Source organism: Oncorhynchus tshawytscha, linkage group LG13 (assembly GCF_018296145.1).
Source record: "Oncorhynchus tshawytscha isolate Ot180627B linkage group LG13, Otsh_v2.0, whole genome shotgun sequence".
NCBI classification, from domain to species: Eukaryota; Metazoa; Chordata; class Actinopteri; order Salmoniformes; family Salmonidae; genus Oncorhynchus; species Oncorhynchus tshawytscha.
This window is the reverse complement of record NC_056441.1, coordinates 4,731,770-4,744,269: the sequence shown is the minus strand read 5'-3', so window position 1 is coordinate 4,744,269 and position 12,500 is coordinate 4,731,770. Positions and strand designations below refer to the sequence as shown.

The 12,500-nt window shown below is 47.5% G+C and overlaps 2 protein-coding genes across 2 annotated transcripts in view; one reads left to right on the top strand and one right to left on the bottom strand.

The window, feature by feature from the left end:
* Positions 1-12,500, bottom strand: part of LOC112239631 (disks large-associated protein 3-like) — a 313,170-nt gene that overhangs the window by 45,874 nt on the left and 254,796 nt on the right. The gene's annotated exons all lie outside the window — the stretch shown is intronic.
* LOC121839013 (uncharacterized histidine-rich protein DDB_G0274557-like) overlaps positions 8,507-12,500 on the top strand; it is a 6,610-nt gene continuing 2,616 nt past the window's right edge. Inside the window, exon 1 of the mRNA XM_042295019.1 lies at positions 8,507-8,529. Within this exon, the coding sequence (XP_042150953.1) occupies positions 8,507-8,529 (23 nt within the window). The remainder of the gene's footprint in view (positions 8,530-12,500) is intronic.

The window sequence follows — 12,500 nt, the reverse complement described above, 5'->3', positions numbered from 1 at the left end:
AGAGAGAGAGAGAGAGACAGAGAGAGAGAGAGAGAGAGAGGGAGAGAGAGAGAGAGAGAGAGAGAGAGAGAGAGGAGAGAGAGAGAGAGAGAGAGAGGGAGAGTTTCAACACATCACTAATAACCTCCCTGTCTGTCTCCCTGTCTGTCTCCCTGTCTGTCTTCCTCCTCCCTGGGCCTGCTGTTTCAACACATCACTAATAACCCCCTGTCTGTCTTCCTGGGCCTGCTGTTTCAACACATCACTAATAACCTCCCTGTCTGTCTTCCTGTCTTCCTCCTCCCTGGGCCTGCTGTTTCAACACATCACTAATAACCTCCCTGTCTGTCTCCCTGTCTGTCTTCCTCCTCCCTGGGCCTGCTGTTTCAACACATCACTAATAACCCCCTGTCTGTCTCCCTGGGCCTGCTGTTTCAACACAGCACTAATAACCTCCCTGTCTGTCTCCTTGCCTGTCTTCCTCCTCCCTGGGCCTGCTGTTTCAACACAGCACTAATATCCTCCCTGTCTGTCTCCCTGTCTTCCTCCTCCCTGGGCCTGCTGTTTCAACACATCACTAATAACCTCCCTGTCTGTCTCCCTGTCTGTCTCCTTGCCTGTCTCCCTGCCTGTCTGTCTGTCTCCCTGTCTGTCTCCCTGCCTGTCTTCCTCCTCCCTGGGCCTGCTGTTTCAACACAGCACTAATAACCTCCTTGCCTGTCTCCCTGCCTGTCTGTCTGTCTCCCTGTCTCCCTGCCTGACTCCCTGCCTGTCTGTCTCCCTGCCTGTCTCCCTGCCTGTCTCCCTGCCTGTCTCCCTGCCTGTCTCCCTGCCTGACTCCCTGCCTGTCTCCCTGTCTGTCTCCCTGTCTGTCTCCCTGCCTGACTCCCTGCCTGTCTGTCTCCCTGCCTGTCTCCCTGCCTGTCTCCCTGCCTGTCTGTCTCCCTGTCTGTCTCCCTGTCTGTCTCCCTGCCTGTCTGTCTCCCTGTCTGTCTCCCTGTCTGTCTCCCTGCCTGTCTGTCTCCCTGTCTGTCTCCCTGTCTCCCTGCCTGTCTCCCTGCCTGTCTCCCTGCCTGTCTCCTTGCCTGACTCCCTGCCTGTCTGTCTCCCTGTCTGTCTCCCTGTCTCCCTGCCTGTCTCCCTGCCTGTCTCCCTCCCTGTCTCCCTGCCTGTCTCCCTGCCTGTCTCCCTGCCTGTCTCCCTGCCTGCCTGTCTCCCTGCCTGTCTCCCTGCCTGTCTCCCTGCCTGACTCCCTGCCTGCCTGTCTCCCTGCCTGTCTCCCTGCCTGTCTCCCTGCCTGTCTCCCTGTCTGTCTCCCTGCCTGTCTCCCTGCCTGTCTCCCTGCCTGACTCCCTGCCTGTCTCCCTGTCTGTCTCCCTGTCTGTCTCCCTGCCTGGGAATCTCCACAGTGTTATTGCAATACATTATTTCGATACACTGTAAAAAATTCAGTATTTCCCCCCCACTCTACCCCAGCCAGGTGTTAATTGGGGGCGGGAACAACAAATAAATAGCTTTGCATGTGTGGCTCATTACCACCATCAATCAGTTTGACAAAAATAATCTTTGCAGAGAGAGAAGCTGGTGTGGAAGGAGAGTCTTCCACTTTGGAAGATGAAGCATTTTATATGAGGATCATGTCTCTGTCAATTCAGAGTCTGACAGTGAGTTGGAAGAAGAGGATGAGATTGAACCTCAGCTAGCCTCAGGACCAGCCTGTCAGCAACCAGCCCATCAGCAGCCAGCCTCAGGACCAGCCCGTCAGCAGTGAGTTGGAAGAAGGCGTGACCGGACCAAGGTGCAGCGTGACTGGACCAAGGTGCAGCGTGACTGGACCAAGGTGCAGCATGGTAGGACCAAGGTGCAGCGTGACTGGACCAAGGTGCAGTGTGACCAGACCAAGGTGCAGCGTGACTGGACCAAGGTGCAGCATGGTAGGACCAAGGTGCAGCGTGACTGGACCAAGGTGCAGTGTGACCGGACCAAGGTGCAGCGTGATAGGACCAAGGTGCAGCGTGACTGGACCAAGGTGCAGTGTGACCAGACCAAGGTGCAGCGTAATAGAACCAAGGTGCAGCGTGGTAGGACCAAGGTGCAGCGTGATAGGACCAAGGTGCAGCGTGGTAGGACCAAGGTGCAGCGTGATAGGACCAAGGTGCAGCGTGATAGAACCAAGGTGCAGCGTGGTAGGACCAAGGTACAGCATGGTAGGACCAAGGTGCAGCGTGATAGGACCAAGGTGCAGCGTGGTAGGACCAAGGTGCAGCGTGATAGGACCAAGGTGCAGCGTGGTAGGACCAAGGTGCAGCGTGGTAGGACCAAGGTGCAGCGTGATAGGACCAAGGTGCAGCGTGGTAGGACCAAGGTGCAGCGTGTTCATCGGTCTTTTTATTGATGACACCAAAAGCAAAATAACACCGACAAAAACGAAAGCGCACCGTTCTTTACGGCAAAATAAACTACACAGAAAACAAGATCCCACAAAACCCAAAAGGAAAATGACCACCTACACATGATCCCCTAATCAGAAACAACGATAGACAGCTGCCTCTGATTGGGGAACCATACTCAGCCAAAAACACAAAGAAATAGAAAACATAGATTTCAGACCTAACCAAACATAGAGAATAATAAGGATCTAACGCCCTTATAAGGTATTCTACTACTACGCCTTAATATGAGAGAATACATAGGAGAACAGAGGGAGACAGATTTTTTTCCACCCCAGACTTTTAATCTAAATGCCCCTTTAAGTAGAAATAACACTTGTAATATCCACGTTATCTATCCAAGCTATCGGAAACCTATTTCACACAAACGTGTTATCATGACTTAACACCTGGAAGAAAAATAGCAAAAAATCTCTAATTTGGATACAATCTACTGTTTTTTCCCCACATTAAGGTCTGCATGAACACGAGCGTCTGACTGTGTGTGTTGAGAGACAGGGTGAGAGAGAGGTGGGGGGAGAGAGAGGTGGGGGAGAGAGAGGTAGGGGGAGAGAGAGGTAGGGGGAGAGAGAGGTAGGGGAGAGAGAGGTGGGGGAGAGAGAGGTGGGGGAGAGAGAGGTAGGGGGAGAGAGAGGTAGGGGGAGAGAGGTAGGGGGAGAGAAAGAGAGAGAGGGAGAGAGAGAGAGAGAAAGAGAGAGAGAATGAGAGAGAGGGAGAGAGAAATGGAGGGAGAGAAAGAGAGAGAGAATGAGAGAGAGGGAGAGAGAAATGTAGGGAGAGAAAGAGAGAGAGAATGAGAGAGAGGGAGAGAAATGGAGGGAGAGAAAGAGAGAGAGAATGAGAGAGAGGGAGAGAGAAATGGAGGGAGAGAAAGGGAGAGAGAGAGAGAGAGAAAGAGAGAGAGAAAGAGAGAGAGAGAGAAAGAGAGAGAGAAAGAGAGAGGGAGAGAGAAATGGAGGGAGAGAGAGAAAGAGGCATAGAGGACAAGCACTGAGATAATCACTAAAAAAAGAGTGTGGCCCGCCCAGCCTTGATTGGTTGAATGAAAGTCACTACCCAGGAAGTGAGCAGAAATCCAGCCGCGTCATTGGAGGAGCACATAGATCCAGCCATGTCATTGGTGTAGCCGCATGGAGAAGCCGTGTCATTGGTGTAGCCGTGACGCCAGGTGGCCAGCTCACAGGCAGGAGTGTTATCTGGTGGTACGAGTGCTGAAGCTGTTTCACCAACAAAGATGTGTGTGTGTGTACCGTACAGAGTGGTGTTTGGCTGCTTGACTGTGTGTGTGTGTGTGTTTGTGCGTGTGTTTATCTCGTCATTACCTTGAGAGTGTGTATCATCAGTGTTAGTGATGCCTACTTTCCTTGTTTATGAGGAGACAGTAAATTGATCATCTAAATAAATATTGGACTAAAAATTGTGACTTCCTGTATTATACTGATGCTAAAATATTTATTCTATTCTACTGAGACTTTATGTTCCTATTCTTCTCTTTCGTCATTTCTTATTACGGCAGGGTAGCCTAGTGGTTAGAGTGTAGAGGCAGCAGGGTAGCCTAGTGGTTAGAGTGTAGAGGCAGCAGGTAGCCTAGTGGTTAGAGTGTAGAGGCGGCAGGTAGCCTAGTGGTTAGAGTGTAGAGGCGGCAGGTAGCCTAGTGGTTAGAGTGTAGGGGTGGCAGGGTAGCCTAGTGGTTAGAGTGTAGAGGCGGCAGGTAGCCTAGTGGTTAGAGTGTAGAGGCGGCAGGGTAGCCTAGTGGTTAGAGTGTAGAGGTGGCAGGGTAACCTAGTGGTTAGAGTGTAGAGGAGGCAGGTAGCCTAGTGGTTAGAGTGTAGAGGCGGCAGGTAGCCTAGTGGTTAGTGTGTAGAGGAGGCAGGGTAGCCTAGTGGTTAGAGTGTAGCCTAGGGTTAGGTAGGGTAGCCTAGTGGTTAGAGTGTAGAGGCGGCAGGGTAGCCTAGTGGTTAGAGTGTAGAGGCGGCAGGGTAGCCTAGTGGTTAGAGTGTAGAGGCGGCAGGTAGCCTAGTGGTTAGAGTGTAGAGGAGGTAGGGTAGCCTAGTGGTTAGTGTGTGGTTAGAGGAGGCAGGGTAGCCTAGTGGTTAGAGTGTAGAGGCGGCAGGTAGCCTAGTGGTTAGAGTGTAGAGGCGGCAGGGTAGCCTAGTGGTTAGAGTGTAGAGGCGGCAGGGTAGCCTAGTGGTTAGAGTGTAGAGGCGGCAGGTAGCCTAGTGGTTAGAGTGTAGAGGAGGTAGGGTAGCCTAGTGGTTAGTGTGTAGAGGAGGCAGGGTAGCCTAGTGGTTAGAGTGTAGAGGCGGCAGGTAGCCTAGTGGTTAGAGTGTAGAGGCGGCAGGTAGCCTAGTGGTTAGAGTGTAGAGGAGGCAGGGTAGCCTAGTGGTTAGAGTGTAGAGGAGGCAGGGTAGCCTAGTGGTTAGAGTGTAGAAGCCCCTGAACAGGCAGTTAACCCACTGTTCCTAGGCCGTCATTGAAAATAAGAATTTGTTCTTAACTCACTTGCCTCGTTAAATAAAGGAAAAATAAGAATTGCTGTTGCATCGTTGAGAAGGAACCTGCAACTAAGTATTTAGTTGGCCGATGTATACCATGCCTATCCCTTGTACATATGAAACTACCGGTCAAAAGTTTTAGAATACAACACCCACTCATTCACTCATTCAAGGGTTTTTCTTTATTTTTACTATTTTCTACATTGTAGAATAATAGTGAAGACATCACAACTATGAAATAACACATATGGAATCATGTAGTAACCAAAAAAGTGTTGAACAGGTTCTTCAAAGTAGCCACCCTTTGCCTTGGTGACAGCTTTGCACACTCTGGGCATTCTCTCAACCAGTTTCATGAGGAAGTCACCTGGAATGCATTTCAATTAACAGGTGTGCTTTCTTAAAAGCTCATTTGTGGAATTTCTTTCCTTCTTAATGCGTTTGAGCCAATCAGTTGTGTTGTGACAAGGTAGGGGTGGTATGCAGAAGATAGTCCTGTTTGATAAAAGACCAAGTCCATATTATGGCAAGAACAGCTCAAATAAGCAAAGAGAAACGACAGTCCATCATCACTTTAAGACATGAACGTCAGTCAGTCCGGAAAATGACAAGACCTTCGAAAGTTTCTTCAAGTGCAGTCGCGAAAACCATCAAGCGCTATGATGAAACTCACTCTCATGAGGACCGTCACAGGAAAGGAAGACCCAGAGTTACCTCTGCTGCAGAGGATAAGTCCATTAGAGTTAACCAGCCTCAGCAATTGCAGCCCAAATAAATGCTTCAGAGTTCAAGTAGACACATCAACATCAACTGTTCAGAGGAGATTGTGTGAATCAATCCTTCATGTTCAAATTGCTGCAAAGAAACCACTACTTAAAGGACACCAATAAGAAGAAGAGACTTGCTTCAGCCAATAAGAAGGAGAGTAATTTGAGCATCTAAATAAATAATGGATTGTGACTTCCTGTGTTAAGAGAACAGAGAAGATATTTTACATTTGTGTTTTTTTGTTTGTTTTTCACTTATTTTGTACATAATGTTGCTGCTACCGTCTCTTATGACTGAAAATAACTTCTGGACATCAGAACTGTGATTACTCACCACGAACTGGCAGAATCCTTTAACGAGTCAGAGTCAGACGAGCCTGACGTGAATAACATACCGCTCTCCCCTGAACAGGCCCAAATCCCCTTCATTTGCGTGAAGAGGAGGCAGAGAAAAAGGGGCCGGAGGACGGGCTGCCTTCTGAGAATTCGTAGGTGATCGAATAAACCCCCACTGCCTTCCATTCTGCTAGCAAATGTGCAATCTATGGAAAATAAAATCGATGACCTACGCGGAAGATTAAACTACCAATGGGACATTCAAAACTGTAATATCTTATGGTTCACAGAGTCGTGGCTGAATAATGACATTATCAACATACAGCTGACTGGTTATACCCTGTACCGGCAGGATAGAACAGCGGCGTCTGGTAAGATAAGGGGGGGCAGACTATTTATATTCATCATTTGCAAATAAATTCATTCAAAATCCTACAATGTGATTTTCTGGATTTTTTCCCCTCATTTTGTCTGTCATAGTTGAAGTGTACCTATGATGAAAATTACAGGCCTCGCTCATCTTTTTAAGTGGGAGAACTTGCACAATTGGTGGCTGACTAAATACTTTTTTGCCCCACTGTATATATCTTAAACACACACACACACACACACACACATATCTTAAAGTAGAATTCCCATTCCCTCTCTCTCTCTGCCTCCATTTCCCATTCCCTTTCTCTCTCTGCCCTCATTTCCCATTCCCTCTCTCTCTGCCTCCATTTCCCATTCCCTTTTTCTCTCTGTGTAAATGTCACAGCATCCCTCATTCTCAACACGTCTCTCCCTCTATCCTCTCCTCTGTTGACCTACTTATTTCAATCTTCCTGTAGAATGTCTGACTCTCTCTCTCTCTCTCTCTCTCTCTCTCTCTCTCTCTCTCTCTCTCTCTCTCTCTCTCTCTCTCTCTCGTATGTGTGTTTACACTGTGGTATGTATCCAGCCAGGTCGTTCTAGATTGACGTTGAAAGTGGAGTGCTATTACGAACAGTGAGAGCTATTACCATCAAGTAGGATTGTGTTTGGTAGTGCATTGTGGACAGGGGTGGTGGATAGGTATATAAACCTGTGTGTTCAGTCGTGGACAGTGGTTCTTATGGCTCGACAACATTCCGCTGAAAAAGCAGCGTGCGAAATTCAAAAATGTTTTTTTAAAAATATGTAACTTTCATACATTCACAAGTGCAATACACCAAATTAAAGCTTTAACTTCTTGTTAATCTACCCACTGTGTCTGATTTCAAAAAGGCTTTACAGCGAAAGCACAACATATGATTATGTTAGGTCAGAGCCTAGTCACAAAAACACACATAGCTATTTTCCAGCCAAAGAGAGGAGTCACAATAAGCAGAAATACAGATAAAATTAATCACTGACCTTTGATGATCTTCATCAGATGGCACTCATAGGACTTCATGTTACACAATACATGTATGTTTTGTTTGATAAAGTTCATATACAAAAATCTCAGTTTACATTGGCGCGTTACTGTTCAGTAATGGTGTGCCTCGAAAACATCTGCCGAGAGCCACATCAATTTACAGAAATAGTCATCATAAGCTTGAATATAAGATACAAGTGTTATGCACAGAATTAGAGATATACTTCTCCTTAATGCAACCGCTGTGTCAGATTTCAAATATTTTTTTATGGAAAAAGCAAACCATGCAATAATCTGAGTACAGTGAACAGACTCAAAACCAGCCATACAGATACCCGCCATGTTGTGGAGTCAACAAAGTCAGAAATAGCATTATAAATATTCACATACCTTTGATGATCTTCATCAGAATGCACTTCCAGGAATCCCAGTTCCACAATAAATGTTTGATTTGTTTGATAAAGTCCCTCATTTATGTCAAAATACCTCCTTTTGTTAGCGTGTTCAGTTCACAAATCCAAATTCACGAGGCGCGGGCAAGTCCAGGCGAAAGTTCAGACGAAAAGTTATATCCCAGTTCGTAGAAACATGTCAAACGAAGTATAGATGCATTCTTTAGGATTTTTTTAACATAAATCTTCAATAATGTTTAAACCGGAGAATTCCTTTGTCTGTAGAAATGCAATAGAACAGAGCGCACGCGCGATCAGCTCGCTCTCACGTGAACGATCTCTCTGGCAGACCTCTGACTCATTCAGCTCTCATTCCCCCTCCTCACAGTAGAAGCATCAAACAAGGTTCTAATGACTGTTGACATCTAGTGGAAGCCTTAGGAAGTGCAATTTGACCCCATAGACACTGTATATTCAATAGGCAATGACTTGAAAAACTACAAACCTCAGATTTCCCACTTCCTGGTTGGATTTTTCTCAGGTTTTCGCCTGCCATATGAGTTCTGTTATACTCACAGACATCATTCAAACTGTTTTCGAAACATCAAAGTGTTTTCTATCCAAATCTACTAATAATGTGCATATATTAGCAACTGGGCCTGAGTAGCAGGCAGTTCACTCTGGGCACGCTTTTCATCCAAACGTGAAAATGCTGCCCCCTATGCCACACAGGTAACCCAATCCAAAAAGTGCCTAATCTTAATGTTATAACCCTAGTTATCGTGACTCCGAATCATGGATAACTTGTGTGTGTGTGAGTGTGTGTGTGTGTGTGTGTGTGTGTGAGAGAGAGAGTCGTGGATCACTCCTGACTCAGTTTCCAAACAGCTGAGTCTCTATGTTATTGTATCTGAACCATGAGTCAGAGGTTAAAGGTCAGAAGTCACAGTTGGGTCTGGAGGTCATGCAAACGTGGCCAGGAAGTGGATAGTTCAGTCAATTAGGTCAAGTTGGATGCCCATTCAAATCGAGCCTTAGCCCATAACCCATCATTGGAAATAGCTGAGATACTTAGTTTTGTTGGCGTTGAGTGTGAGGTTATTTTCCTGACACCACACTCCGAGGGCCCTCACCTCCTCCCTGTAGGCCGTCTCGTCGTTGTTGGTAATCAAGCCTACCACTGTTGTGTCGTCCATAAACTTGATGATTGAGTTGGAGCGTGCATGGCGGATCAGTAAAGAATATGTACATAAGGATATATGAATGAGTGATGGTACAGAGCAGCATAGGCAAGATACAGTAGATGATATCGAGTACAGTATATACATATGAGATAAGTATGTAAACCAAGTGGCATAGTTAAAGTGGCTAGTGATACATGTATTACATAAGGATGCAGTCGATGATATAGAGTACAGTATCAACGTATGCATATGAGATGAACAATGTAGGGTAAGTAACATTATATAAGGTAGCATTGTTTAAAGTGGCTAGTGATATATTTACATCATTTCCCATCAATTCCCATGATTAAAGTGGCTGGAGTAGAGTCAGTGTCATTGACAGTGTGTTGGCAGTAGCCACTCAATGTTAGTGGTGGCTGTTTAACAGTCTGATGGCCTTGAGATAGAAGCTGTTTTTCAGTCTCTCGGTCCCAGCTTTGATGCACCTGTACTGACATCGCCTTCTGGATGACAGCGGGGTGAACAGGCAGTGGCTCGGGTGGTTGATGTCCTTGATGATCTTTATGGCCTTCCTGTAGCATCGGGTGGTGTAGGTGTCCTGGAGGGCAGGTAGTTTGCCCCGGTGATGCGTTGTGCAGACCTCACTACCCTCTGGAGAGCCTTACGGTTGAGGCGGTGCAGTTGCCATACCAGGCGGTGATACAGCCCGCCAGGATGCTCTCGATTGTGCATCTGTAGAAGTTTGTGAGTGCTTTTTGGTGACAAGCCGAATTTCTTCAGCCTCCTGAGGTTGAAGAGGCGCTGCTGCGCCTTCCTCACGATGCTGTCTGTGTGAGTGGACCAATTCAGTTTGTCTGTGATGTGTATGCCGAGGAACTTAAAACTTGCTACCCTCTCCACTACTGTTCCATCGATGTGGATGGGGGGTGTTCCCTCTGCTGTTTCCTGGAAGTCCACAATCATCTCCTTAGTTTTGTTGACGTTGAGTGTGAGGTTATTTTCCTGACACCACACTCCGAGGGCCCTCACCTCCTCCCTGTAGGCCGTCTCGTCGTTGTTGGTAATCAAGCCTACCACTGTTGTGTCGTCCATAAACTTGATGATTGAGTTGGAGGGCGTGCATGGCCACGCAGTCGTGGGTGAACAGGGAGTACAGGAGAGGGCTCAGAACGCACCCTTGTGGGGCCCCAGTGTTGAGGATCAGCGGGGAGGAGATGTTGTTGCCTACCCTCACCACCTGGGGGCGGCCCGTCAGGAAGTCCAGTACCCAGTTGCACAGGCGGGTCGAGACCCAGGGTCTCGAGCTTGATGACGAGCTTGGAGGGTACTATGGTGTTGAATGCCGAGCTGTAGTCGATGAACAGCATTCTCACATAGGTATTCCTCTTGTCCAGATGGGTTAGGGCAGTGTGCAGTGTGGTTGAGATTGCATCGTCTGTGGACCTATTTGGGCGGTAAGCAAATTGGAGTGGGTCAAGGGTGTCAGGTAGGGTGGAGGTGATATGGTCCTTGACTAGTCTCTCAAAGCACTTCATGATGACGGATGTGAGTGCTACGGGCGGTAGTCGTTTAGCTCAGTTAACTTAGCTTTCTTGGGAACAGGAACAATGGTGGCCCTCTTGAAGCATGTGGGAACAGCAGACTGGTATAGGGATCGATTGAATATGTCCGTAAACACACCGGCCAGCTGGTGCGCATGCTCTGAGGGCGCGGCTGGGGATGCCGTCTGGGCCTGCAGCCTTGCGAGGGTTAACACGTTTAAATGTCTTATTCACCTCGGCTGCAGTGAAGGAGAGTCCGCATGTTTCCGTTGCAGGCCGTGTCAGTGGCACTGTATTGTCCTCAAAGCGGGCAAAAAAGTTATTTAGTCTGCCTGGGAGCAAGACATCCTGGTCCGTGACTGGGCTGGGTTTCTTCCTGTAGTCCGTGATTGACTGTAGACCCTGCCACATGCCTCTTGTGTCTGAGCCGTTGAATTGAGATTCTACTTTGTCTCTGTACTGGCGCTTAGCTTGTTTGATACCTTGCGGAGGGAATAGCTGCACTGTTTGTATTCAGTCATGTTACCAGACACCTTGCCCTGATTAAAAGCAGTGGTTCGTGCCTTCAGTTTCACACGAATGCTGCCATCAATCCACGGTTTCTGGTTAGGGAATGTTTTAATCGTTGCTATGGGAACGACATCTTCAACGCACGTTCTAATGAACTCGCACACCGTATCAGCGTATTCGTCAATGTTGTTGTCTGACGCCAATACTGAAAACATCTCCCAGTCCACGTGATGGAAGCAGTCTTGGAGTGTGGAGTCAGCTTGGTCGGACCAGCGTTGGACAGACCTCAGCGTGGGAGCTTCTTGTTTTAGTTTCTGTCTGTAGGCAGGGATCAACAAAATGGAGTCGTGGTCAGCTTTTCCGAAAGGGGGCGGGGCAGGGCCTTATATGCGTCGCGGAAGTTAGAGTAACAATGATCCAGGGTCTTTCCAACCCTGGTTGCGCAATCGATATGCTGATAAAATTTAGGAGTCTTGTTTTCAGATTAGCCTTGTTAAAATCCCCAGCTACAATGAATGCAGCCTCCGGATAAATCGTTTCCAGTTTGCAGAGAGTTAAATAAAGTTCGTTCAGAGCCATCGATGTGTCTGCTTGGGGGATATATACGGCTGTGATTATAATCGAAGAGAATTCTCTTGGTAGATAATGCGGTCTACAGTTGATTGTGAGGAATTCTAAATCAGGTGAACAGAAGGATTTGAGTTCCTGTATGTTTCTTTCATCACACCATGTCACGTTGGCCATAAGGCATACGCCCCCGCCCCTCTTCTTACCAGAAAGATGTTTGTTTCTGTCGGTGCGATGCGTGGAGAAACCCGCTGGCTGCACCGCTTCGGATTGCGTCTCTCCAGTTAGCCATGTTTCCGTGAAGCAGAGAACGTTACAGTCTCTGATGTCCCTCTGGAATGCTACCCTTGCTCGGATTTCATCAACCTTGTTGTCAAGAGACTGGACATTGGCAAGAAGAATGCTAGGGAGTGGTGCACGGTGTGCCCGTCTCCGGAGTCTGACCAGAAGACCGCTTCGTTTCCCTCTTTTTCTGAGTCGTTTTTTTTTTTTTTGTCGCTGCATGTGATCCACTCCGTTACACTGGTTGTAAGGCAGAACACAGGATCCGCATCGCGAAAAACATATTCTTGGTCGTACTGATGGTGAGTTGACGCTGATCTTATATTCAGTAGTTCTTCTCGGCTGTATGTAATGAAACCTAAGATGACCTGGGGTACTAGTGTAAGAAATAACACGTAAAAAAACAAAAACTGCATAGTTTCTAGAACGTGAAGCGAGGCGGCCATCTCTGTCGGCGCCGGAAGTATGGGAGGCCATAATACCCATGAAAAACTAGCGGTCAAACAGGAAAATGGTTCCAATCGTTTTTCCACCATTCATGTTCCCCACGGGGATTTTAAAAACACTTGAAATAAGGGCTGTGTTTCTTGTCGGCTTACCCTGGCATGGTAAACTATTT